Source organism: Microcaecilia unicolor, chromosome 11 (genome assembly GCF_901765095.1).
Source record: "Microcaecilia unicolor chromosome 11, aMicUni1.1, whole genome shotgun sequence".
NCBI lineage: Eukaryota > Metazoa > Chordata > Amphibia > Gymnophiona > Siphonopidae > Microcaecilia > Microcaecilia unicolor.
In genome coordinates, this window is record NC_044041.1 from 118,448,839 (window position 1) to 118,475,522 (window position 26,684).

General features: G+C 46.0%; 1 protein-coding gene across 1 annotated transcript in view; it reads left to right on the forward strand.

Moving 5' to 3' along the window:
• ZNRD2 (zinc ribbon domain containing 2) overlaps positions 1-26,684 on the forward strand; it is a 41,282-nt gene that overhangs the window by 9,761 nt on the left and 4,837 nt on the right. Inside the window, exon 3 of the mRNA XM_030217864.1 lies at positions 21,969-22,053. Coding sequence (XP_030073724.1) covers positions 21,969-22,053 — 85 coding nt within the window. The remainder of the gene's footprint in view (positions 1-21,968; positions 22,054-26,684) is intronic.

Sequence of the window (26,684 nt, forward strand, 5' to 3'; positions counted from 1 at the left end):
ACGGCCATAGTCGTGACAGTACCTCCCCCTCAAGACCCCCCTCCCGGTCCCCACAGGGGATTCAGGTGTCCAAGGGTAAGTGTGGTGAAACCTCCTGATGGGCTTCAACACACCAACATGAATCACTGGACTGGCAGTAGCAAGCACAACTGGAACTTGAAAAGAGGAGTGGCCCTTGAAACCAGGAAGTCTTTTTGGGCAACCACTATGCCGGCTTAGAGTCTGAGATGCAGCATCTTGGCTGGAACTGGAACTCAGAGCAGGCTCAGCATCTTGGCTGGAACTGGAACTCGGAGCAGGCTCAGCATCTTGGCTGGAACTGGAACTTGGAGCAGGCTCAGCATCTTGGCTGGAACTGGAACTCGGAGCAGGCTCAGCATCTTGGCTGGAACTGGAACTTGGAGCAGGCTCAGCATCTTGGCTGGAACTGGAACTTGGAGCAGGTGTAGCATCTTGGCTGGAACTGGAACTCGGAGCAGGCTCAGCATCTTGGCTGGAACTGGAACTTGGAGCAGGCTCAGCATCTTGGCTGGAACTGGAACTTAGAGCAGGTGTAGCATCTTGGCTGGAACTGGAACTCGGAGCAGGCTCAGCATCTTGGCTGGAACTGGAACTCGGAGCAGGCTCAGCATCTTGGCTGGAACTGGAACTTGGAGCAGGCTCAGCATCTTGGCTGGAACTGGAACTTGGAGCAGGTGTAGCATCTTGGCTGGAACTGGAACTTGGAGCAGGTGTAGCATCTTGGCTGGAACTGGAACTCGGAGCAGGCTCAGCATCTTGGCTGGAACTGGAACTTGGAGCAGGTGCAGCATCTTGGCTGGAACTGGAACTCGGAGCAGGTGCAGCATCTTGGCTGGAACTGGAACTCGGAGGAGATTCAGCTGCAAGGCTGGGCGCCCCCCTCTGGCCGGACTGGGACGTCTCTCTAACATTAGCTTCAGGCAGCGTCTGCCGAGCAGGGTTCAAGAGGAGACGGCCCTGGGATCCCCAGAGCATGCTAGCAGGCTGAAATGCAGAAAATGGGTTTCTCCGGGCCCCAAGCCGTTGAATACATCTTCTCTCAGCTATTGCTTCGGACTGAACAGGAGCTGAACCGGGACTGGGACCCGGACTTGAATCAGAGTCTTGACTGGAGCGGGAACTCTGGACAGGAGCTGAACCGGGACCTGGACCCGGACTGGTATCAGAAGCTTGACTGGCACAGGAACTCGAGGTGCCCTCTGCCTCCTGGCCGGGATGGAACTTTAACTGAGGCTTGGCAGAAAACACCCTTTGGACAGGGATCGGAGGCTCGATCTGGAGCGCCACTTGCATAGGAATCTGAGGCTCCGTCAGAAGCATCCCTCGGACTGGACTCAGGGGTTTCAAAGGGCTTGCCACTTGAAGGAGGACAGGAGGCTCGGTCAGCTGTGCCACTCGAACAGGAATCGGAGGTTCAATTTGCAGCGTCCCTCGGACTGGACTCAGAGGCTTGACTGGGAGCGCTACCTGAACTGGAATCGGAGGCTCAGTATGAAGCACCCCCTGGACTGGATTCAGGGACCTAGGTGTCGGCCCTTCTTGGACTGGAATCAGAGACTTGGTACGCCGTCTCACTTGGCCGGACCTCATGGACCTGCATAGAACCGTCCCTCGGGCTGAACTCAGAAACTTAGCTGGCGGCTTCACTCGAACAGGATTCGAAGGCTCTGCTTGAAACCCTCCTCGGACTGGACTCAGCGCTGGTGGACTGTAATCCTGAATAGGAACTAACCCGCTATGGTACCGCAGGCTGCTCTGCTGAGGGGGCCTGAGCGGAGGAATTCCCCGGCGTCTTCTTTCGGCCTCAGCCTCCGGAGTATCCCGCAGAGCTGGCTCCTCCAGAAGTCTGAGGCGGTAATCCCAGAGCGAGATAGCAGGATTCATGTCAGAAACTGGGCTATGGCGGACCAGACGCCACCAGAGACGCTTTCTTTCAGCTGCTGCTTCCCCGGGAGCGCGGGGTTTGTGAGTCCTTGGACCACTACCGTGGAGCGGCAGTGGCAGGCAAGATCACCCTCCAGGTAGAGAGGAAACAAAACTGGACCGGAACTCCGGACTGGAGTTCTACACCGGAACACTCGGAACTGGAACGCACCGGACAGGTGCGCACTGGAGTGGGGCCCGCTGGACTGGACACACTGGAGTGGCCCCACTGGACAGGAACATACAGGAGTGAAACCCGCTGGACTGGAACACACTGGAACGGAACTGGAACATCCTGGACCTAGGCTTCACCTACACTTGACTGCCTCCCCCTCGGGTTGAGCCCTCAGGTTCTGGCAGCCGGTAGGACTTACAGGAACAACAGGAAGGAAGGTCCAGGGGTGCCCCCTGGCACCTAGGCGAAGGCAAGGCAGAGAAAGTCCGTGTTCCGGCAGCCGGCAGATTCCAAGCAATGGTCAGGACAAGGAACAAGACTACGGCTGGAGCCTCAGTATCAAGGAGAACTGGCAACAGGTAGAACAAGGGCAGAAGCTCCAGAAGCAAAAGAAACACACACGGAAACCCAGCAGGCTAAACACAAGAAGACATAGTCAACTGTACAAGCTAGTAGGAAAGCTATACCCAGGCAACCAGACATACACAGGAACATACACAGAGCAAAAACTCAGGAGACTTAGAAAAGCTATACACCAGCTAACAATAAAGCTGTGCCCAAGCTAACAAGTCATGCACTGGAAACATACACAGAACAAACTCAGGGGACTTAGTAAAGCTATACACCAGCTAACAACAAAGCTGTGCCCAAGCTAACAAGTCATGCACTGGAAACATACACAGAACAAACTCAGGGGACTTAGTAAAGCTATACACCAGCTAACAACAAAGCTGTGCCCAAGCTAACAAGTCAAACACTGGAAACAGACACAGAGCAAACTCAGAAGACTTCGTAAAGCTACACACCAGCTAACAACAAAGCTGTGCCCAAGCTAACAAGTCAAACACTGGAAACAGACACAGAGCAAACTCAGAAGACTTCGTAAAGCTACACACCAGCTAACAACAAAGCTGTGCCCAAGCTAACAAGTCATGCCCTGGAAACATACACAGAACAAACTCAGGGGACTTAGTAAAGCTATACACCAGCTAACAACAAAGCTGTGCCCAAGCTAACAAGTCAAACACTGGAAACAGACACAGAGCAAACTCAGAAGACTTCGTAAAGCTACACACCAGCTAACAACAAAGCTGTGCCCAAGCTAACAAGTCAAACACTGGAAACAGACACAGAGCAAACTCAGAAGACTTCGTAAAGCTACACACCAGCTAACAACAAAGCTGTGCCCAAGCTAACAAGTCATGCCCTGGAAACATACACAGAACAAACTCAGGAGACTTAGTAAAGCTATACACCAGCTAACAACAAAGCTGTGCCCAAGCTAACAAGTCATACACTGGAGACATACACAGAGCAAACTCAGAAGACTTAGTAAAGCTATACACCAGCTAACAATAAAGCTGTGCCCAAGCTAACAAGTCATACACTGGAGACATACACAGAGCAAACTCAGAAGACTTAGTAAAGCTATACACCAGCTAACAACAAAGCTGTGCCCAAGCTAACAAGTCATACACAGGAAACAAACACAGAGAACTAGCAGAGCTAGACACAGAAGGGTAGGAAACCCAAAGAGCAATAAACACAGAAGGGCAGAAACCCTGCAGAGCTATAAACACAGAAGGGCAGGAAACCCACAAGCGATAAACACAGAAGGGCTGAAAACCCACAGAAGGGTAGGAGACCCACAGAGCAAATAACACAGAAGGGCTGGAAGCCCACAGAACAATAGACAAGGAAAGCAAACGGTGCTAACAGCACACTAACCTCGGGACCTAAGGCACTGCAGAGGAAATGGCAATGCAAAGGCCAGGACTGTAGTCTTCAGGTGACTAATAAAGCCCATCCAGACCAGAGCCACAGGTGCAGCAATCGCCTTGCAACCAAACAGAGGCTTGACACTCAGAGCAGGCATCCCATAGAAAGTAACAGCGGGAGCCATCTTGGATACTGGCAGAGACGAAGAGGCGGCAGCCATCTTGGAAGAGGCAAAGCCCACACAGGTGAGATTCAGTAGGGCAATCAGCACACAGAGCCAGAGAGAAACTAAGACAGAGACAGACACAGAGACCAGCAGAAGCCAGCACAGCCACTGACTCCCTGAAACAGGGTAAGTATGAGGGTGGTCACGGCCATAGTCGTGACAGTGACAGACACAATGGCTCTGTAGTAATGGTATTATCAGTCCTTATCAGATTTTTATACCCTTCTGCCCTGGGTGGAACCTTGCCCCTTAAGCTGAGCAAAATTACTACTACTACTACTATTTAGCATTTCTATAGCGCTACAAGGCATACGCAGCGCTGTACAAACATAGAAGAAAGACAGTCCCTGCTCAAAGAGCTTACAATCTAATAGACAAAAAATAAATAAAGTAAGCAAATCAAATCAATTAATGTGAACGGGAAGGAAGAGAGGAGGGTAGGTGGAGGCGAGTGGTTACAAGTGGTTACGAGTCAAAAGCAATGTTAAAGAGGTGGGTTTTCAGTCTAGATTTAAAGGTGGCCAAGGATGGGGCAAGACGTAGGGGCTCAGGAAGTTTATTCCAGGCGTAGGGTGCAGCGAGATAGAAGGCGCGAAGTCTGGAGTTGGCAGTAGTGGAGAAGGGAACAGATAAGAAGGATTTATCCATGGAGCGGAGTGCACGGGAAGGGGTGTAGGGAAGGACGAGTGTGGAGAGATACTGGGGAGCAGCAGAGTGAATACATTTATAGGTTAGTAGAAGAAGTTTGAACAGGATGCGAAAACGGATAGGGAGCCAGTGAAGGGTCTTGAGGAGAGGGGTAGTATGAGTAAAGCGACCCTGGCGGAAGATGAGACGGGCAGCAGAGTTTTGAACCGACTGGAGAGGGGAGAGGTGACTAAGTGGGAGGCCAGCAAGAAGCAGATTGCAGTAGTCTAAACGAGAGGTGACAAGGGTGTGGATGAGGGTTTTGGTAGAGTGCTCGGAAAGAAAGGGGCGGATTTTACGGATGTTGTAAAGAAAGAAACGACAGGTCTTGGCGGTCTGCTGGATATGAGCAGAGAAGGAGAGAGAAGAGTCAAAGATGACCCCAAGGTTTCGAGCTGAGGAGACAGGGAGAATGAGAGAGCCATCAACAGAAATAGAAAACGGGGGGAGCGGGGAGGTGGGTTTGGGGGGGAAAATGAGAAGCTCGGTTTTGGTCATATTTAATTTCAGGTGGCGTTGAGACATCCAGGCAGCAATGTCAGACAAGCACGCTGAAACTTTGGTTTGGATGCAAGGTGATATCAGGGGTAGAAAGGTAGATTTGGGAGTCATCAGCATAGAGGTGGTAGGAAAAGCCATGGGATGAGATTAATGAACCAAGGGAAGAAGTGTAGATAGAAAAGAGGAGGGGACCAAGAACAGAACCCTGAGGTACACCGACAGGCAGAGGGATAGAAGTAGAAGAGGATCCACCAGAGTGAACACTAAAGGTGCGGAGGGAGAGGTAGGAAGAGAACCAGGAAAGGACAGAGCCCTGGAATCCAAGTGAGGACAGGGTATCGAGAAGTATGCTGTGATCGACAGTGTCAAAAGCAGCGGAAAGATCAAGAAGAATGAGGATGGAATATTGACCTCTGGATTTAGCCAGTAATAGGTCATTGGAGACTTTAGTAAGCGCAGTTTCAGTTGAGTGGAGAGGGCGAAAACCAGATTGTAATGGGTCAAGAATAGCATGTGAGGAGAGAAAATCAAGGCAGCGGCGGTGAACAGCACGCTCAAGTAATTTGGAGAGAAAAGGAAGGAGGGAGATGGGTCGGTAATTAGAGGGACAAGTAGGGTCAAGTGAAGGCTTCTTAAGGAGAGGTGTGACCACAGCATGTTTAAAGGAAGCAGGGACAGTCGCAGTGGAAAGTGAGAGGTTGAGAATGTGACAGATAAAAGGAATAAGAGTAGGAGAGATGGCATTAAGAAGGTGGGTGGGAATGGGATCAGAGGAACAGGTGGTACATTTTGAGGAAGAAAGGAGAAGTGTAGTTTCCTCAATAGTAACTTCAGGAAAGGAGGAAAGGGAATGAGGGGAAGGAGAGAGAGGGGAACGGACTAGTGGAGGGAGAGCTGGTGAGGTAGAGAAAGCAAGGTTTATCTTTTGAACCTTGTTGTGAAAGAATTCAGCAAGGGTCTGAGGAGATAATGAAGGGGGAGTTGGGGGAGGGGGCACCTTGAGGAGAGAGTTCAATGTGGTGAAGAGAAGTCGAGGATTAGAGCCAAGAGAGTTGGTCAGTTGGATATAATAATCCTGTTTGGCACGTAAAAGAGCAGATTGGAAGGAGGTCAGCATGAACTTAAAGTGTAAGAAATCAGCAAGGGCCCGAGATTTCCGCCAGAGGCGTTCGGCGGAGCGGGTACAGGAACGTAGGTAGCGGATATTAGAAGTCAGCCAAGGTTGGGGTTTTGTACGCCTTACAGGGCGGGTCATCAAAGGTGCAAGAGTGTCTAAGGCAGAGGATAGAGTATTGTTGTAAGAAGAAACAGCCTCGTTGACAGACGTGGATGGTGCCACAGTAGAGAGGAGGTTTGAAACATGGGAGGATAGAGATGAAGGGTCAATGTCGTGAAGATTCCTAGATAAATTAGATAGGATAGGACGGGACTGGGAGGGAGGAGATTTAAGTGTGAAAGTTATAAGATGGTGATCAGAGAGGGGAAGATCGGAGGCAAGGAAACTAGAGGGTGAACAGTTGGAGGAGAAGATGAGATCAAGACAGTGACCATTTTGATGAGTGGGGGAGGTGGAGCATAGTTGGAGATTAAAGGACGACGTTAAAGCGAGTAACTTGGAAATATAAGAGTTGGAAGGATCATTAGCAGGAATATTAAAGTCACCAAGGATGAGAGAGGGGGAGGAAGGATCATGGAAGAAGGCAAGCCAGGCATCAAAGTCACTGAGAAAGGATGAAAGGGACTTATCAGGGGGACGATAAATGACCGCTATTCGAAGAGGCAGAGGAGAGAAAAGGCGGATAGAGTGGACTTCAAAGGAGGAAAAACAGTGAGATTGAGGTGGAAGAAGGGGTTGAAATCTGGAGGAGGGAGAGAGAAGTAGTCCAACACCGCCCCCACGGCCAGCAGGGCGAGGAGTATGTGAAAATAGATAACCGCCATGGCACAGGGCTGCGACTGAAGCAGAGTCATCAGGGCAGAGCCAGGTTTCTGTTATGGCGAGCAGATGGAGGTGACGCGAGATAAAGAGGTCCTGGATATAGGGGAGTTTGTTACAGATAGAGCGGGCATTCCATAGGGCGCAAGAGAAGGGCAGAGAAGAGGAGGGGAGTAGAGGAATAGAGATGAGGTTAGAGAGGTCACGGTGAGATCTGTAGAGTTTGGATAATAGTTGGTGAGGAGGACCAGGATTGGGATTGATGTCACCAGCTGAGAGTAAGAGAAGGAGTAAAAGAGAGCGGAGGAGAGTAGGAGAGGTGTGGCCACGAAGGCGTCGAAGGCGAGAGGTATTTAGGTGGAATGGGGAAGGCAAAATGGAGGGAAGAAAGAGACGGAGATTAAAAGCCAAGAGGGAGGAAGAGGGTAGGAGAGAAGGTGAGGTGATGAAGTCAATGGATGGGAAGTGAGTTCCTGTAGCGGAGAGAGGTAGGGGGTGAGGGAAAAGATTAGGAAGGGACAGAGCTAGGAAGAGAATGTGAATAGGGGCCATAAATGATTAAGGTACTTTAGCAACTGGAAAAAGATTAGATACAAAGAGAAAAATGACGGCGCGCGGCACCTAGAGCGGAGGCCCTGAGTGGATCGGAGTGGACCTGGGTGTCACCCCGGAGAAGGCTGTAAGGATATGCAGATGAGCTGCAAGTCCTCCACAGCACCTGAAAGGCAGCCGGTGGTAGAGGTGGGTACCTCTCAGCTGAGGAAAGGCTTACCAGGGGTTAGGCCGAAGCCAGCATTCCTCCCCCTGAGGGTCGCCTGATCCTAGCCAAAAAGCACCTGGGGAACTCTGGGCACTTGGAGAGAAGGCCCTGGGAAGATCGGGGTGGAACTGGAGTCACCCCGGATACAGCTATGAGGAAATGCAGAAGGGCTGCAAGTCCTCCACAGCACCTGGTGGGAGCGCTGGGCACCTAGAGCGGAGGCCCTGAGTGGATCGGGGTGGACCTGGGTGTCACCCCGGAGAAGGCTGTAAGGATATGCAGATGAGCTGCAAGTCCTCCACAGCACCTGAAAGGCAGCCGGTGGTAGAGGTGGGTACCTCTCAGCTGAGGAAAGGCTTACCAGGGGTTAGGCCGAAGCCAGCATTCCTCCCCCTGAGGGTCGCCTGATCCAGAATTGCCTTCACACTATGTGCCTTTATCTTTCAAATCTTAAATGACACAGCTCCAGATTATATGCTACCATTAATAAATTTACCTGAAAGAAACACTAAATATCTCGGACTACAGCTCCCAAATTGTAATAAAAAAAAAAAAAAAAAGTGATCTGCAAAACAGTTCACTCTGCAGACTTCACATCTGGGAACCAAATGGTGGAACTCACCACCCAAATTAAGAAGCATACAGGGGTACACCGAATTCTGCAAAATCCTTAAATCATTCCTCTTCAAACAGACCCTTACAAAGAACAATCCTAACTTGAGCAACTAATTATCCCCTGAATTGGTTATTTATTTTATCATTTAGCCTTTTCATTGTTTCATGTACAATTTCTTATTCATAATAGGTTTTGAATGTTGAACATCCATAGATATCCCAGTATGCTTATAATATTGTATTATATAATTGGGTTCTTACAACTAGATTACTATCTTATTATGCGTGAATCTGTTATGTATCCTTAACTGTTTATTGTAAGCCATGTTGAACTTAAGCTTGTTTGGGATAATGTGGGATATAAATGTCACAAATAAATATGCTGAACATAGGGGGAGGATAGGGATACGGGTGAAGATGCTGGGGATAGGAGCACAGAGGGAAGATGGATGGTGGACATTGAGAGAGAACAAATGTCAAATGGACCAGAGATCCTGGAAAGGAGTTCAGTAAAAAAAAATGGAGAAAAACAGAAGAGAGACTGGGCCAGAAGCGAATGGGGAAAAATACAATGCTCAGACAACAAGTAGAAAAAGGTATTTTATTTGAAATGTAAGTTTTAGGAGATGCACATCTCCAATCTTGCATTTTAGTTTCTATTTCGCTAGTATTTATGTGCTGTGTATGCAGAGTCTGAGTTCTTGAGGTTTCCGGTTGAGTTTTTTTGCCTTCATATCACTGTTATTGATATTCGTTGAGGGTTATGTGTATCTTTATTTATTTTATTTATTTGTGACATATCCAAAACCAGATTGAGTTCAATTGGCTTACAATAAACAGTATGGGATACATAACAAAGAATAATGCATAAGAAAGAAATGTGTTGTATGAATCCAATTTTACAATACAGTATCATAAATGTACTGGGATAACTATGGAAGTTTAACATTTAGAAAATCTATTACGAATGAGAAATTGTACGTGAAGCAAAGTTAATGGTAAATAGAGTAATAACCAATTCAGGTAATAATTAGTTGATTGAGATATGGTTGTTCATTGTGAGGGTTTATTTGAATAGGTACAATTTGAAGATTTTACAGAATCTAGTATATTCCTGTAGATTTCTTATTTTAGGTGGTCAGGAGTTCTACCATTTGGTTCCAAGGTAAGTGAAGTCTGCAGAGTGAACAGTTTTTTTTTTTTTTTTTTTTTTTTGTAGATCATGAGACCAAGATGCAGTATTCTGTAGTAGTTTGTGTGGAGATTTTGTAGCAGTCTTGTTCTATTTTCTCAGTAGGTGGCGCATTGGTATTTTAGGGTCTGGTGTACTATTTACAGTGCTGCTTTTCCACAGATAAGGTGGTTGCTCGTTCAGCCCTGCGAGTTAGTGCTCTTCTGGTGTGGGCAAGGTCCACCAGGTCAGTTTTTAGCCGTGTCTGATTCTTTCTAAACTATTACATAGTAACATAGTAGATGACGGCTGGAGAAAGACCTGTATGGTCCATCCAGTCTGCCCAATAAGATAAACTCATATGTGCTACTTTATGTGTATACCTGACCTTGATTTGTATCTGCCATTTTCAGGGCACAGACCGTAGAAGTCTGCCCAGCACTAGCCCTGCGTCCCAACCAATGGCCCCGCCTCTCACCACCGGTGCTGCCACCCAATCTCCGCTAAGCTTCTGAGGATCCCTTCCTTCTGAACAGGATTCCCTTATGTTTATCCCACGCATTTTTTAATTCTGTTACTGTTTTCATCTCCACCACCTCCCATGGCAGGGCATTCCAAGTATCCACCACTTTCTCCGTGAAAAAATACTTCCTGACATTTTTTTTGAGTCTGCCCCCTATTCAACCTCATTTCATGTCCTCTAGTTCTATTATTAGAATAATGAGTGGAGGAGTGGCCTAGTGGTTAGGGTGGTGGACTTTGGTCCTGGGGAACTGAGGAATTGAGTTCGATTCCCGGCACAGGCAGCTCCTTGTGACTCTGGGCAAGTCACTTAACCCTCCATTGCCCACCGCATTGAGCCTGCCATGAGTGGGAAAGCGCGGGGTACAAATGTAACAAAAATAAAATAAAAAAAAATTCACCAGTGCCTTCTGAGCAGCCTATTTAAATTGAGCATGTTGGAGAGGTCACGTGACGCTATGAGCGGGAGTGGGCGCTAGTTGGATCGCTCCTGCCTTCTCCTCAAACATCTAGGCAAAAAATCGCTGCAAACAAAGATTAACATCCTGCTAACTGAGAGCGAACAATAGCCGAACTCACAGTGAACGGATTGAGTGCAGAAGGTTACGGCAATGGCGACAAAAAACACAAGAAAAGAAAAAGAAAAAACTCGCCTAGTTGGAGACAAAATGGCGGCGCCGGTGAGCCCGGGAACGTCGGAGGTGGGGTCCGCCTGGGCCGCGGAAATTGTGGGAGAAGTTACACAAGCGCTAGAGGTAATATTAGATAAAAAACTGAGTTCCCTGGACAACAAGTTGGAATCCCTTAATAACAGTATAGCCCAAATACAAACGGATATGGCGCAATATCAACAGCGGGCCAGTGAAATGGAAGACCGAGTCACTGTACTAGAAGCAGAGATAAATCAACTGAAGAAAACAATTACCTCATACGACGACAAACTCGAAGACCTAGAAAATAGGTCGAGGAGGAACAACCTCCGAATTGTGGGACTAACTGAAGGGCAAGGAGATCGTGAACTCAGCAAATTTCTTGAAACGTGGTTCACAGCAGAACTGGAGTTACCTGAGATGTTGGGGCCGCTAAGAATCGAGCGTGCACATCGACTAGGGCCGAAGAACGTGGCGGAGGGAAGACCACGTGTAGTCATCTGCAAAATTCTCAATTTCAGTCACAAAAACGCCATACTGCAAGCCCTGCGCAACGGCAAAGAACTATACAGCGGGAACCGCAAAGTTCTTTGCTTTCAAGATTATTCATCGGCGGTGGCGGCGCAAAGAAAAAAGTTTTCATCGATATGCTCAGCGTTGGTGAATAAAAAGATTAAGTTTGCGCTATTATACCCTGCAAAGTTGAGAATCATTCATTCTTCGGGCACAAAGTTGTTTACCACTATGGAAGAAGCAAAACTATTTGTGCAACAGATGGAAGAGAGGCCGGAAACTTGAGAGCTAAGGATTGCACTGCTGAAAAAAAGACATTTTCTAACTGACTTCGCTAAATGCTTGAGAAAAAAGTATAAAGAAGAGACCTATAATTGAAATGAGAATTATAAACAGAGGATGTTGGGGCAGATGATACATAAAAGAGACTATCAATGGACACACTGAACAGCGACACAAATTGGATTTAAGGTGGACATAATGCACACTGAAACCATTAGAGGGCCAATTGAAACACAAACAGGATAACAGGAAAGGACGATTTAAGCATGAAAAGTGGCCAAGAATCTTGGATATTAGGAAAGTATGTTATAATAGATATAGTATAAGGATATTAAGATATTACTTTTGTTGTTAGATATTTGATACTGCAGATAATGTAAGCTGCAAGGCCTGAAATCAGTTAAATTAGATTTGAAAGTATTACAATCTAGGTTTGAAAGAATCTGACAACACTAAGATCTCATAAGACTAATACTACTCTTGATTAACAATTGTAGAGACTGGCAAATTTAAAAGTCAAATGAGATGGGGGACTGAATGATAAAGAGGTAATACATACTCACACAATCATAAAAATATGTTATAATAGATATAGTATAATAAGGTTAAGATACTACTGTTGTTGATAACAAGTTGACACTGCAGGTCATATAAGTCGTAGAGCCTGAAATCAGTTACATTAGATTTAAAAGTATAACAAGCTTAGTTTGAAAGAATCTGATAATCATAAGATTATTTATGACTAATAATACTGCTTTTGCTTAATAATTGTAGAGAATGGCAAATCTAAATGTCAAATGTGTTGGGGGACTGAATGTTAAAGAGGTAATACTTACTCACACATACATGTATCATTAATGGAAGAACGAGCAGAAAAGGGACGGATACAAATAATGGGAGGAGGAGCGTTGAAAGTGACCTGCTTCCTACGGGAAGGAGAGGGCTAATGGGGGGGAATGGGGAGAGGGGGGAAGTTAGGGAACAGATAACTACAAGACAATGTAAGGGGGGGAAGGGGAAGAGAGTAACTCAATGTAACCTACAGACGCAAATAAATATGAAAATGAGAACATGGGGTATGAACAGGAGTGGTTGGAGGCTGGGCTGGCTACTCTTGATAGTAAAAGGTAATCAGATGATGGAAAATCGCTATATGAATGATAACTACTTAAGGTAGCATCCTGGAATGTGGGGGGAATACATTCCCCCATCAAGAGATCAAAAATATTGCGCCATCTTAAACATATAAGAGCAGATATTGCAATGCTCCAAGAAACACATTTGTCAGCAGAGGAGCATGCCAAATTAGCCAAATGGTGGGTGGCAGATTGTGTGGCAGCTGCGGCAATGGGTCGAAAAGGGGGAGTAGCCATACTTTTTCGGAAAGGGCTAGCAATCAAGATACATAAAACTATTTCAGACCCAGAGGGTAGATTTGTGCTAAGCATAGTAACCATTAATAAAAAAACTATAATTTTGGGAAATGTCTATGCTCCTAATGTGTTAGATTTAAAATTCTATAAGAAATTGCTTTCCCAAATCACTCAATTGGAAAACTTGCCCCTAGTGATGGGAGGAGATTTCAATATGACTTGGGACCCGAATATGGATAGATCGCATCCGCCTAAGGAGATAAGAAAAATAGATACTAGGGGTCTACCGGATTTATGTGAAATATTAGATTTAATAGATGTCTGGCGCACCTTGCATCCTATGGAGAAAGAATACACACACCAATCTAGAGCACATGGGTCAGCATCAAGAATTGATTACTTGCTGGTATCACGAACTATAATAACAGACATTACTGAGGTACACATAGATCCCTGTGTCATATCGGATCATTCAGTGGTCGGAATGACATGGAAGGGAGGAGAGGATGAAGACTTGCTAAAAAGCTGGACGTTTCCAACATACTTAATTAAAGATGCAAGATTTGGGGAGCTTTTACATGCTAAATGGGCAGAATTTAAGCATTTTAATGAAGGCTCAGTGGATGAGATCAGCACTTACTGGGAAGCAGCGAAAGCGGTGTTGCGGGGGGAAATAATTAGCTATGTCACGCACTATAAACGAATGAGAGACAGAGAAATAATGAGACTAGAACAACTTTTAGGTAAATTACACCGCCAATACGGTATGAACCCTAGTAATGATATCAGACAAGAGATTCTGACCATACAAGCAACTTTAAATGCCAAACTACATGAGAGAGAAGTGAAATCTCAGGCCTACTATCGCTTTCAACTTTACAAGCACGGGAATAAAGGGGGCAAATATTTAGCTCGACTTATAGCATCTAAGGTTAATTCCCGAAATATAACAACTATTAAACAAAAAAATGGGAAACTCATACACTCTAATAAAGAAATTCGACAAGCTTTTCAAAATTTTTATCAAGAACTTTATAAGAGGGCAGATCAAGACGAGCTACAGGGGGAGTCTTACTTAGAGGGTGTTCACATTCCGAGGCTGCAAAGTAGAGACAGAAAGCGGCTAAATGCTAGGATTAGTGAAGACGAGGTAGGATGGGCAATCAAACAAAGTAAATCAGGCAAGGCATCAGGTCCAGACGGTTTTAAAGCAGAATTTTATAAGATGATGGGGGACTCGATTCTCCCTACCTTGACTGAAATGTTCAATGACTGGATAGAGAAGGGGGCCTTGTCTGATAATATGAATTTAGCTAGGATAGTAGTATTTCCTAAACCAAAACGAGATGAACAGTTGGTTACATCATATAGACCCATTTCCCTAATTAATCAAGAGGCAAAATTATTTGCAAAAATATTGGCCAAAAGATTAGGAGGGATATTGCCTCATTTAATTCATCCAGCACAGGTGGGTTTTGTCTAAGGGCGAACAAGTACAAAAAACTTGCGGAATATTTTGGCGTCATTGGAAGGACTAGGTCACTCCAAAGAACAAGCTGTGATGATCAGCTTCGACGCAGAAAAAGCATTCGACAGAGTGGAATGGCCCTTTCTATACTCGGTGCTACAGAAATATGGATTTAATGGCACCTTTGTGCAGGCAATTAGAGCACTATATCATAACCCAAGGGCACAAGTGCTGGTAAATGGAAATATATCGGGGGAAATTCAGATCACTAGGGGAACTAGACAAGGTTGTCCTTTGTCGCCTCTGTTATTTGCACTTCAATTAGACCCATTAATTAGAGACATACATGATTGTGCAGCGATAACAGGGGTACATATTAAAAATCAGGAATTTAAGATAGCTGCATTTGCGGATGACTTGTTAATGATTATTACGAAGCCAAAAGATACTCTAGAGAATCTTTTACAAATTTTCAGAGAATATGGAGATTATTCGGGTTTCAAACTGAATATAGACAAGTCAGAAGCGCTTCAAATTAATGTGGACATACACGAGTTATGGGGGGGAGATTTCCCTTTGAAGCAGGCACATAAATCTTTTGTATATTTGGGTATACAGTTGCCGGCCAGACCAAAAGAGCTATATCATTTAAATGTTGAAAAATTACTGGAACAGACAGCACAGCAGTTGGCATCATGGGGCACGCTAACACTCTCGCTCATAGGGAGGATCAACCTTCTTAAAATGGTGATCTTACCGAGATGGTTATATATGTTGCAGATCTTACCAATAGCCCTGTTGCAGAAAGATATAAAGCGCTTATACCGAATGCTGCTCAGATTCTGTTGGGCTAAGAAAAAAGCTAAAATACAACAAAAATACATGTTGGGAGGATGGAGACAGGGGGGTTTGGGAATTCCCAATCTTAAATATTATAATATGGCATGTTTATTGCGACTGGTGAGAGATAGATTATTTCATGCTTCCGACTATACACCTATAGAGATGGAAGATGCATTATTTAACCCATATCACTTTACTACCCTAATGCATTTGCGGAGCGGGGAAACTCCTCCTAGAATTAGGCACAATATTTTACTTAAACCCATGAGAGAGGTATGGAAATTTATAGGCAAACTATTAGGCGGAGACTCGAGAATAACGGAGTTAATAAGTATTAGAGGGAATCCGGCCTTCCAACCAGGAATGGAGAACAAAATCTTTGATGACTGGGGAAAGATAAGTGTGGAAACCCTGGCAGACGTACTAGGAGAGAATGGGGATATTAAGCCACTGCCGCAGCTGCTTCATCAAGAGGAACCTGGATGGCAAGATACTTATGCGCACTATCAGCTTAAACATTACATACAAAATTTAAATAAAGAAGCACTTATAATTAGGTTAGGTAATAAAATTATTACCTTCTTTGAGGAAATTACAGAAAATGCCCCTTCTATATCGCAATTATATCAGAGACTATGGAGCCTAACTCCTGCGAAGGAGATGACTTTGTTGAAACAGAAATGGGAAAAAGATATGGGAAGGAACTTGCAATCCTGGGATATAATGGCACAAATCAAAAGTATTCCATGCCTGATAGGGGGAAATGATTATAGGGAATGTGCATTTAGAATGATACACAGGGCATACTTTACACAGGTTCAATTGTATAAAGCAGGGGGTATAGAAACAGCTCTTTGTGTAAAATGTCATAATGCCGAGAACTCCATTTATCATGCGATGTGGAAATGTGTATTAATACAACGATATTGGAGACAAATAACTAACTATCTTACAGGTATGTTATGTAGTAGAGTAGATATGAATCCATTACATCTCATATTGGATATGAAGGAGGTACAATCGAGTTTAAATGCAGATAAAGTATTGCTAAAGCGCAAATTATGTTTGATAGCAAGGAAATGTATTATGCAGCACTGGACTACACACAACCCGCCAAATTTCTGGCATTGGCGTAATCAGGTACATCAATTGTTGGTTTGGGAAGCAAAAGAGGCTAAAGGAAATGATAAAAGAAAAACGAGATTTCTTAAAATCTGGGGATGCTACTTGGAAAAAATGACGCAGAAAGGGCGAAGTCTGATTATTAATACCTTATGAGTGGACTTTATGCGATACTGGAAAGTATGGGGAATTTTATAGGTTACAGGGGGAACCATGAAGAATAAGAGGGCAGGGAGGGTGGGAAGGGGGAAAGGGAAATAGTAGGTATAAGGATGGAAGAATGCAACATTATACTATGGTGGGAACTAATAATGGATTTGTTGTACTAATATCGGATAATGAAGGTGGCACAATATTTGGTTATGTTAGATGTTGACAATAACGCAATGTTCTGTTGAATTCATGGATAATACAAATTAATGAAACACACAGAGAAAGAAAAAGAAACACACTATCCTTGTGTAAGATAATTATTGTTTTATTATGCTGTTACAAGATAATGGAGGAACAAAAAAATACTTGTATTAGTTCTATAATGTCTATAAGATGTGGATATGTTGATTTCTTTCATAATAAAAAACAGTTGAAACATAAATTGAGCATGTTGACTTATGTAGAACTTCCACATTCTCGGTATCTTCCATCTCCGCTGGGTCCCCTCTGGATCCTGTTCTTCTACATTAACTGGTATAAGATGTGATTTCACAGAACCAGTAAACCACTTAACCTTGTACTTCCCCTGTCAAGGTATAGCAGTGAGTTTCCTCTGTGGTATGTGTTTTTTATAAATCACTGAAAAGTTTGAAAAATATACTTGCCATATAGTGCTTGGTTTATCTTAATTCCATGTTCATAAAAAGCATTAGCCTCTTTCTGTCATGTAAAATCATAGAGCATGTGGCAGTTTTTTCTTCTGAATGCAGACAGTTGGTTGTAGGGGTGGGGAAAGGGTACAACAGTAGGTGTGGCAAGGGACCTGGGGTGGGTCATAGGTTGAGGCAGTGGGTAGGTATGAGCAGGGCAGGTGTCGGGTTTTATTTTATTTATTTACTAGTGAAAAAAAAAGGCCCGTTTCTGACAGAAATGAAACGGGCACTAGCAAGGTTTTCCTCGGAGCGTGCATGTTTGAGAGAGTGTATGTGAGAGTGTGTGTGTGAGAGAGAGAGAGAGAGGGAGTGAGTCTGCGAGTGTGTCTGTGAGAGAGTGTGTGTGTGAGAATGAGAGTGTGTGCAAGTGCGTATGTGAGACAGTGTGAAAGAGAGAGAGTGTGTTTCACACAGATACAGTGTGTATGAGAGAGAGAGAGAGTGTGTGTGAGACACAGACTCTCTGTGAGACTGAGTGTATGAGACCAAGAGAGTGTGTGAGTGACTGTGTGACACATAGAGAGTGAATGTGATACAGTGTGAGACATACAGTGTGTGAGAGTGAGAGAGAGAAAGACATTGACTGTGAGAGAGAGAGAGTGTGTGTGTGACAGAGATACCGCCCCCTCTCTCTCTCTCTGGTGTCTGAGCGTTACTGTGCAAGACGCTGAGCTCTGGCTGTGCTTCAAGGACTGACCAATCCTATTTATTAGAATGCACCTCCAACATTCTGAAGCCGAGAAACCTCGTGTGGTTGGTCACTTCTGCTTGTGACGAACCAGGAAGTACGACATTGAATTTTACTCTCAAAAAGTTGGTAACCCTAATCTAATTGCTGACACTGTGTTGGCCAAAATATTGGTGGGACTATGGCCCCAGTGGACCATTCGCTGCCTGTGGTTATATCACAACCGCCTTTTTCTGGTTCTATTTGGATAGAATTGGATCATGGCACAGAAAAGAAATATGATGGGTCACACTAGCTGTTGTATCAGAGCCACCACTTCCTGTTAGTGCTGTGCTGAAAAATAAAGCAAGTTGTTGAGACCAGAGCTGCCAAGTTACCCAGTTCTAACCTGGAGATTTTGGGATAATCCTGGACTTCTAACCACCCCCATCCTGGTGCATTATGGGAATTGCAGCTCTAATGTCAATGGGGAGAATCAGGGACTGCAAATACCACACTGCTTTGTCATGCAATTTTAAAACTAGGACTGTCTCAAAATATCCAGCCTGGAACTGGGAAACATGGCTTCTCTGTGAAACCATTTCCTGGGAGAACTGCAGTGCGTTACTTGGTGCCATAAGTAAATTTGCAATGGAAAGTCATACATTGATTCCAGTTCCACTAACGCTGAGTGCAACAGGAGATTGCACTGTGAATTTTATGCGTTTCAAGAGCCAGTAGCAGAATTATGAAATTGCAGCCGACCTGGAGGAACAGTTGATGAAGAAACTAGAGAATTGTTCAGGAACATAAATGTAACCCGTTCCTGCGGGAATCTAACCCATTCCCGCCACAAGTAATCTCCACCCCCAACCCACCCAGCCCTGCCTTACTGCATCGCACCCCGCCGCTTAGTCATCTTGACCCCCCTCCCAAAGAAATCCAGATTCTATAAGCAGTGAAAATACTGGTAAAAGTAACATAAATGCATTTTCTTCCATACTCTTCTAAATATAAAATTTTAAAAGATGCACGTTTTCAAAAAAGCAAACCTCCATGAGCAGCATGTCCCCCTTTCTTTTCCCTTCCCCTCTCCATGTACGTCCTCCTTACCACTCTTTTTTTCCCAGCCTCCCTCCCTGCACCTACACTCCATCCACCTTTTTCTAATCCCCCTCCCAATCTTTTTTCCACCCCCCTCCCTCCATTCATTCATTCATCCATCCATCCAGTGCACCCACCCAAATGTTTGTCTCCATCTCTCTCTCTCTAAATTTCTGCAGGCAGCCACCCAATGACAAATGAAAATTCACTGTTTTGTTTTTTTTTTGCCCTCCCTGCATTCACTTCTATACACCCTGGTAGTCTAGCAGTCTCTTTGTGGCAGGAAAGAGCCCCATTCTTTTGTGCCCTTCAGGCCTTCAAAGTACAGCCATCCAGTTATTATGTCGCACTCATCTTTTCAACCGCTTATCTCCACTGCTACAAAAACATCACTGGCTTCCGATTCCTCAACACCTTCTGTTCAAATTATTGGTCCTCACATTCAAATTCCATAGGATTGGTCAACCTCACTACCTCTCCTCCCTCACTATTCCGTACTCACTAGTCCTCCTTCACCTTAGTATTAACTGGCTCTAAACTTGCTCATTTAGATTCTACTCGTCATGCTGCTTTCTTCTTTGCCTCCCCCTTTCATTGGAATTCTCTCCTGTTAAATGAAGTTTCTGCATGAATATCTAAGAATTTCAACTCCAAACCTGAAGACCTGGTTGTTTACTAAGGCCTTTACCTTAAATTGAATTTCTGCGATTGACTGCTGCTATCCCCTCCCCCCTTATTTCAGACCCTATTCCTTGCCCTGTCTCTTTCCCTTCTCTACACTGTTTTTCTCTCTCCCCCCCCCCCTTCTTCACTTTACATAAGTACATGTGTTGTCATACTGGGACAGACCGAAGGTCCGTCAAGCCCAGTATCCTGTTTCCAACAGTGGCTAATCCAGGTCACAAGTACCTGGCAAGATCCCATAAAAGTGCAATACATTTTTTTGCTGCTTATCTCAAAAATAAACAGTGGATTTTCCCAAGAGACTTTTCTTTTAGGAAGCTATCCAAACCTTTTTTTAAACCCGGATAAGCTAACCACTTTTACCACATTCTCTGACAACAAATTCCAGAGTTTAATTACATGTTGAATAAGAAATATTTTCTCTGATTCGTTTTAAATTTACTACTTTGTAGCTTCATTGCTTGCCCCCTGGTCCTAGTATTTTTGGAAAGAGTAAGCAAGCGATTCACATCTACCCGTTCCGCTCCACTCAGTATTTTATATACCTCTATTGTATCTCTCCTCAGCTGTCTTTTCCCTCTGTATGTGTGATTCAAATGCTTTCCTGTCAAATTTTGTAGTTCCTTTCCTTTTCTAATTTGTTTTGACCTATTATAAACCACCGAGAACTGCTAGTTAGTCATGGTGGTATAGCAAATTGTAATAAACTATCAATTGTAGATACCCTCAGGTTCTGCTCCCTTAAGGAATTGCAGAAGACTTCTAGTGACTCTACCAGAAGAGTGTTTTTTGTTGTTTTTTAACTGTTTGACTTTAGAATATTCCTACAGTTTCTGGAAAAAGAGGTGGTTTCTCTTGCCAGTGATTGACAATATGAGAGAGGGAAACTGTGCTGGTATAAATACCCAGCCCAGTGGGAGTTGCCTTGTCTTTTGCTCTTGTTTCCCCAGCCATTGTACCGCACAGTGAGGGTAAGAGGGTCTCTGGCTAGGGTTACCATACGCCCTGTTTTAAGGGGACATGTCCTCCTTTTGGACTTCTTCAGATGTGTCCTCCATGTTTTTTAATTCTTAGGAAAATGCCCGCTTTCTTTTATGTGCCTATGACCAACACACCTACCCACCTAATGTGAAAAGCAATCTCTGGCCTATTAGTCCGTCTGGACACATGGGGCTGCTAAAGAGAGAGAAAAGCATTGCTGATCCACTCTCTGTTCCCCTGCTGGTTGGATCTGTCAAAGGAATTTTGTTTGTGCAGCACTACTTTAAGCATATGACATGCAAAGACTACCACGTATTTCAAAAGCCAGCCAAAGTTGAGGGATTTCTGCTCTTCTGATAAGTACGCTTGGGCTCAGACTTGAAAAGATTGTCTACTGCTGTAATGTAAATCAGTCACTGTTTGATGTTTGTTCATTAACTAAAAACTATTTATACATTTGCTACGATTTAATATTTCTTTAGCAAAGGTAGCAATCATTTTTATTTTTTGTGTGTGTGTCTCCGCAAACGTGGTAACCTTAGCTGGGGAAGCACCGATAGCCATGCGGGATGTGTTACACCAGGTTGGGAGAGAAGAGGCGTACTAGGTGCTGGAGCAATAGTGCCAGGCGTGTGGGAGGGAAGAGCACAGTGTACACTGGTATTACTGCCCAATTGCAAATGTATATTTGAGGTAACTGAGGTAAATTGATTTGCCCTTAGTGTCTTACACAGCCGGGGATTAGCCACATATCTCTACAGTGTGCAGAGCAGGTATTGCTTGGCGCATTTCAAGTTCTTTAGGTGTTTTTTTGTTTGTTTGTTTGTTTTTTGATTGTGTAGGTGGCAGCACTGTCGGATTGGGGGGGGGGGATGGAGATCAGGGCAAATAACTTCTTTATCTCCTCCTTCTCCCCCCCCCCCCCCCCCCCAAACACATCTCTGTGGGCTTGGTCTGAAAGCTAGTTAAGCTGGGAAGTGGAGTATGTTTACTGGACCTGAAGCTGCCATGCTTTGTTGGATCAGGAAGAACTGTGTGGGTGGGTGTTTTTTATTTTTATTTTTTTTTTTGTGGGGTGGGGTTTGAGGGTATAGAACTGGTGTTAGTCCTACCCTTAATTCACTTTAAGGTCAGTAAAGAGATTTCCTCTGCTTTCCAGACCATCTTACTTCAGGATAAGAAGCGGAAGAACTATTGTGTGGCATGCCAGGAGCTGGACTCTGACATTGATAAGGACAACCCTGGTGAGAGCCAAACTGCCCTACCTCAGCCCTTTAACTGGTGTGATAAGGAATTCCTCAGCAACTCTCCTCCCTCAGTAAATTGCCAGTATCTGTCTACTCCCCTCACTTTGGTTTTGGGTCCGTGCTCAGATCTCTGGTGCTAAAGTAAACCGCGCCCTGGAATAGCACAGGAACAGCACAGAAAAATAGCTCCTTGGTACTCATTGTATTCAAATAATATGCACACTGTGAGACAGAAAGTAAGGGGGAGGACCATGCCTGGCATATGTGCACATGAGTTTTGTGGTAAGTGTGGGTCTTATGCACATGCCCAGGCAAACCCAGAGCTGAAGCATACGTTGGCGCTCTTCCACTGTACCTTTAAATATAAGCCTTTCAAATTTTCTTTTTTTTCACTGAAAGGCTTATATTTAAGTGCGGGAAACAGGCGCTATCATATGCTTTCATTTTTGGCTTTGCTCAGACTTGCACACATGTTTCTTACTCCCAGTACTTGGAGGCTTACAGGCTTCCTTCCACTTTTTCACTTTGGCAGGAGGAGTAGCCTAGTGGTTAGTGCAGCAGACTTTGATCCTGGGGAACTGGGTTCTATTCCCACTGCAGCTCCTTGTGACTCTGGGCAAGTCACTTAACCCTCCATTGCCCCAGGTACAAATAAATACCTGTATATACTATGTAAACCGTTTTGACTGTAGTTGCAGAAACCACAGACAGGCGGTATATCAAATCCCATTCCCCCATTTCCCCCCCCCCCCCCCCCCCTTTCAAGTACAATCAGATTTTAAGGAGCAAATTATGGGAAATCTCTGGCATAAGGTTTCCAGCGGTAAGGGAGGCTTTGTTTTGCATGCTGTTCTCTGAGCACTGGGCAGGGAATAGGAGGTGACCTCATTAACATCTGTTTGATTACATTTAAATACTATTACATCTTAACTTTGGTGCGCATGGTTCTGAGCATCAGCCCATTCCTTGTCATCAAGCAGATGAAGCCATTACGTATGGGTTGTGTCCATCAACCAGCAGGGGGAGATAGAGAGCACTCAACTTTTCACAGTGCCTCATGGCCAGCCAACTCCACTGCCTCTTCAGTATTCTCTATCTCCCCAAGCAGGGTGGCTGCAGCTTCTTCGAGCTCCATCAAAAATCTGCCTGGGGTGGCTCGCCAGTTGTTAGCCGGGGTGTTAGAGGCTATAGCAGCTTCACTTTGAAGGCACATAGGTTAGCCCTTTCCCTGCCTTACCCATGCCCCCGTGGATGTGGACATATTAGCTTGCTTTTCCCTGTCCTTTCCCACTCAGTGGATGCAGGCACATTGGTTCACCTTTCCCTGCCTTTCCCACTCATCTGAGCCTCCGGAGTTCTTATTACCTCTGCTTTCCTCACAGCGTTAAAAAAAAAAAAAAAATGGAACAGAGGTTTCCTTTGATTCTTCTATGGGACCGGAGCTGTGATACTCGGTCCGGTGAGGTAAGAGTGTTTTCTAACTCCTCCGGGGTGGGCCCATGATCGGGGCGTTTTTGGCACAAAACTGCCATTTTGAATTTTCCTGCCGTTGTTGGCGATGGCTGCAGAGAATGTAAAGCGCTGTTCCCGGTGTGGCAAGCGCAAATCAGCAGCGGGGCTCTGTAAATCGTGCTGTACAGGTGTAAGAGCCGGCCCGAGCATGGCGAGCGATGATTCTTTTGAATTCTCCGCATGGCGCGGCCTCTGTAGAGACGGAGAGCCCGGGGGGGGGGGGGGGGGGGGGGACCTTGAATTGAGGCTATTCAGGGAGCGGCTAGCCCTGGACGGGATCTGGGTGCCCAGGGCGAGTTTTTCTCCCCTGATTTTGTGTTGTTATTGCATAAAGCATACATGCTGAAAAGAGCTCTCCCTCAAGGGTTGTCTGAGGCCCCTTCTCTTGTCCCCCCCGGTGGATTCTGGCCTGGGACTGCCCGCTGAGGCTATTTTCCCTGATAATTGGCATAAAGAAAAGCGTAGAAGGGCTAATTCCCCTTCAGATTGTGGTGCACCTCCTTTCTCCCCCCCGTGGTCGGGCTGTGAGGATTCGGAGAGTTCTGGCAGGCCTTCGTGGTCTGAGGAGCCAGAGTCAGGTGCAGAATTACCACAGGATCTGGATGATCCCTCCGCGGTGAGGAATTTCCACCGTGATGAGCTGCCAGCGCTTATTTCAGATGCCCTACAGGTCCTTTCTATTGAAGAGCCTGACAGTGGCACGGCCTCCTCTGTGAATCCTAGCATGGCTAGTACCAAAAAGCCTGCTCAAGCCTTTCCTTTGCATGACTCTATCCAAGAGCTTATTTCCGCTCAGTGGGCTGACCCCGAGGGACCTTTGAAAGTTTCCAGGGCTATGGGGCAATTATACCCTCTGCGTGAGGAACATTTGGCTCGCTTTGCAATGCCTAAAGTAGATGCCCTAGTCACTGCGGTGACAAAGAGAACTACCCTCCCTGTGGAAGGAGGAGTTGCCCTGAAGGATATACAAGACCGTAGGCTGGAAGCAGCACTTAAACGGTCCTTTGAAATTGCAGGTCTTACTGTTCGGGCGTCTGCATGCAGTTGTTATGCTGCTAGAGCCTGCCTGGCGTGGTTGCAACAGGCAGTGGAACAGCCCGGAGATGGAGCGGAGCCCTTCTCGGATGTGGCTCCGCGGCTGGAGTCGGCCTTGTCCTTTTTGGCTGATGCCCTTTATGATATTGTCAGAGCTTCAGCTAAACAAATGGCAGTAGCAGTGGCGGCTAGCCGTCTTATTTGGCTACGATATTGGGCAGCGGACATGGCCTCTAAGCAAAGGTTGGTGAAGTTGCCCTTTCAAGGCCTTCTCCTATTTGGGGAGGAGTTGGAAAAAAAATTGTTAAAGGCCTGGGAGATCCTAAACCCCAGCGCTTGCCCGAAGATAGGCCGAGGCCTTCCTCCAAGGGCCAGGCGGTCCACTCCTCTTATAGACCTCGCTTCCGTGAAGCTAGAAGGTACCGCCCGGGGCGTTCTGCTGGGTTCACTTCTCGTGCCCATTTTTCAGCAGAGGAACTCCTTTCGCTCGGACAAGCGTTCCGCAGCCACCGGCTCTAGGCCTGGAGTTCAGGGGCGACCCTCTCAATGATGGTGCGCCGGCCCCCTCCTCGCTTCCAGTCATCGGAGGACGTCTATCCCTCTTTGTCGAGGAGTGGGCCAATATTTTCTCAGATCAGTGGGTTCTGGACCTGATCAGAGATGGCTACAGAATAGAATTCAACGCCCCAGTAAGAGACGTGTTTGTGGAGTCTCGATGCAGTTCTGCCGCCAAACGGGCGGCGGTAGAGGAGACTTTGCAAGGTCTGATTCAGTTAGGGGCTGTGTCCCCGGTACCTCCCGCCGAACACGGCTACGGCCGATACTCCATCTACTTTGTGGTGCCGCGAAAAGGTGGGTCTTTTCGCCCTATTCTGGACTTATAAGAATTAAACAAGTCCCTGAGAGTGCGGCATTTCCACATGGAAACCCTGCGCTCCGTCATTGCTGCGGTACAGCCAGGAGAGTTTCTCACGTCTCTAGACCTGAAAGAAGCTTACTTGCACATACCAATTTGGGCCCCACACCAGAAGTTTCTGAGGTTTGCGGTGTTGGGAAAACATTTCCAGGCCCGGGCCTTGCCTTTTGGCCTCGCCACAGCTCCCCGAACCTTTTCGAAGGTAATGGTGGTAGTAGCTGCTTTGCTCAGGCGAGAAGGTATCAGGGTTCACCCGTATCTATACGACTGGCTCATCAGAGCAGAGCTCTCTATTACAGAGAGCTATCAAGCTGCAGCCAGAGTGGTCTCAGTACTTCAATCTCTAGGCTGGGTCGTCAATATGGCCAAAAGTCACCTGACCCCCTCGCAATCTCTAGAATATTTGGGGGCCAGGTTCGATACAGACTCGGGCTATGTATACCTACCCGAGCTAAGGCGGTGCAAGCTTCAGAATCAGGTCCGTCTGCTCCTGAGGATGCCCCGCCCGCGAGCTTGGTACATTGTCCAGCTGCTGGGATCGATGACAGCCACATTGGAAGTGGTGCCCTGGGCGAGAGCGCACCTGAGACCTCTACAGTATTTCCAACTTCAAAGATGGTCTCCAGTTTCTCAGGATTATCAATGCAGACTTTCTTGGCTCCCTGCGGCCCGACTCAGCATGGAGTGGTGGCTCTCAGACAGCATGCTGCGGCGAGGAATGCCGCTGGCGCTCCCCGATTGGTGTCTAGTAGTGACAGATGCCAGCCTGAAGGGCTGGGGCGCACATTGCAAGGGGAAGCATGCCCAGGGTCTATGGACACACAAGGAGTCGGAGTGGTCCATCAACCGCCTGGAGTTGAAAGCGGTGTTTCAGGCGCTTCTGGCCTTTCAAGTGACCCTGGAAGGATTGGCTGTCAGAGTGATGTCGGACAACACGACAGCAGTGGCCTACATAAATCGACAAGGCGGCACTCAGTGCAGAGCACTGGCCGCGCAGGCCGAATAGATTCGCCACTGGGCCGAGCTGCATCTTCAGTTTCTGTCGGCAGCTCACATTGCAGGTCAGAGCAATGTGCAAGCCGATTATCTAAGCAGGCATCAGATCGATCCAGCAGAATGGGAACTAGCAGATGAAGTATTCCTGCAGATATGTGCCAAATGGGGC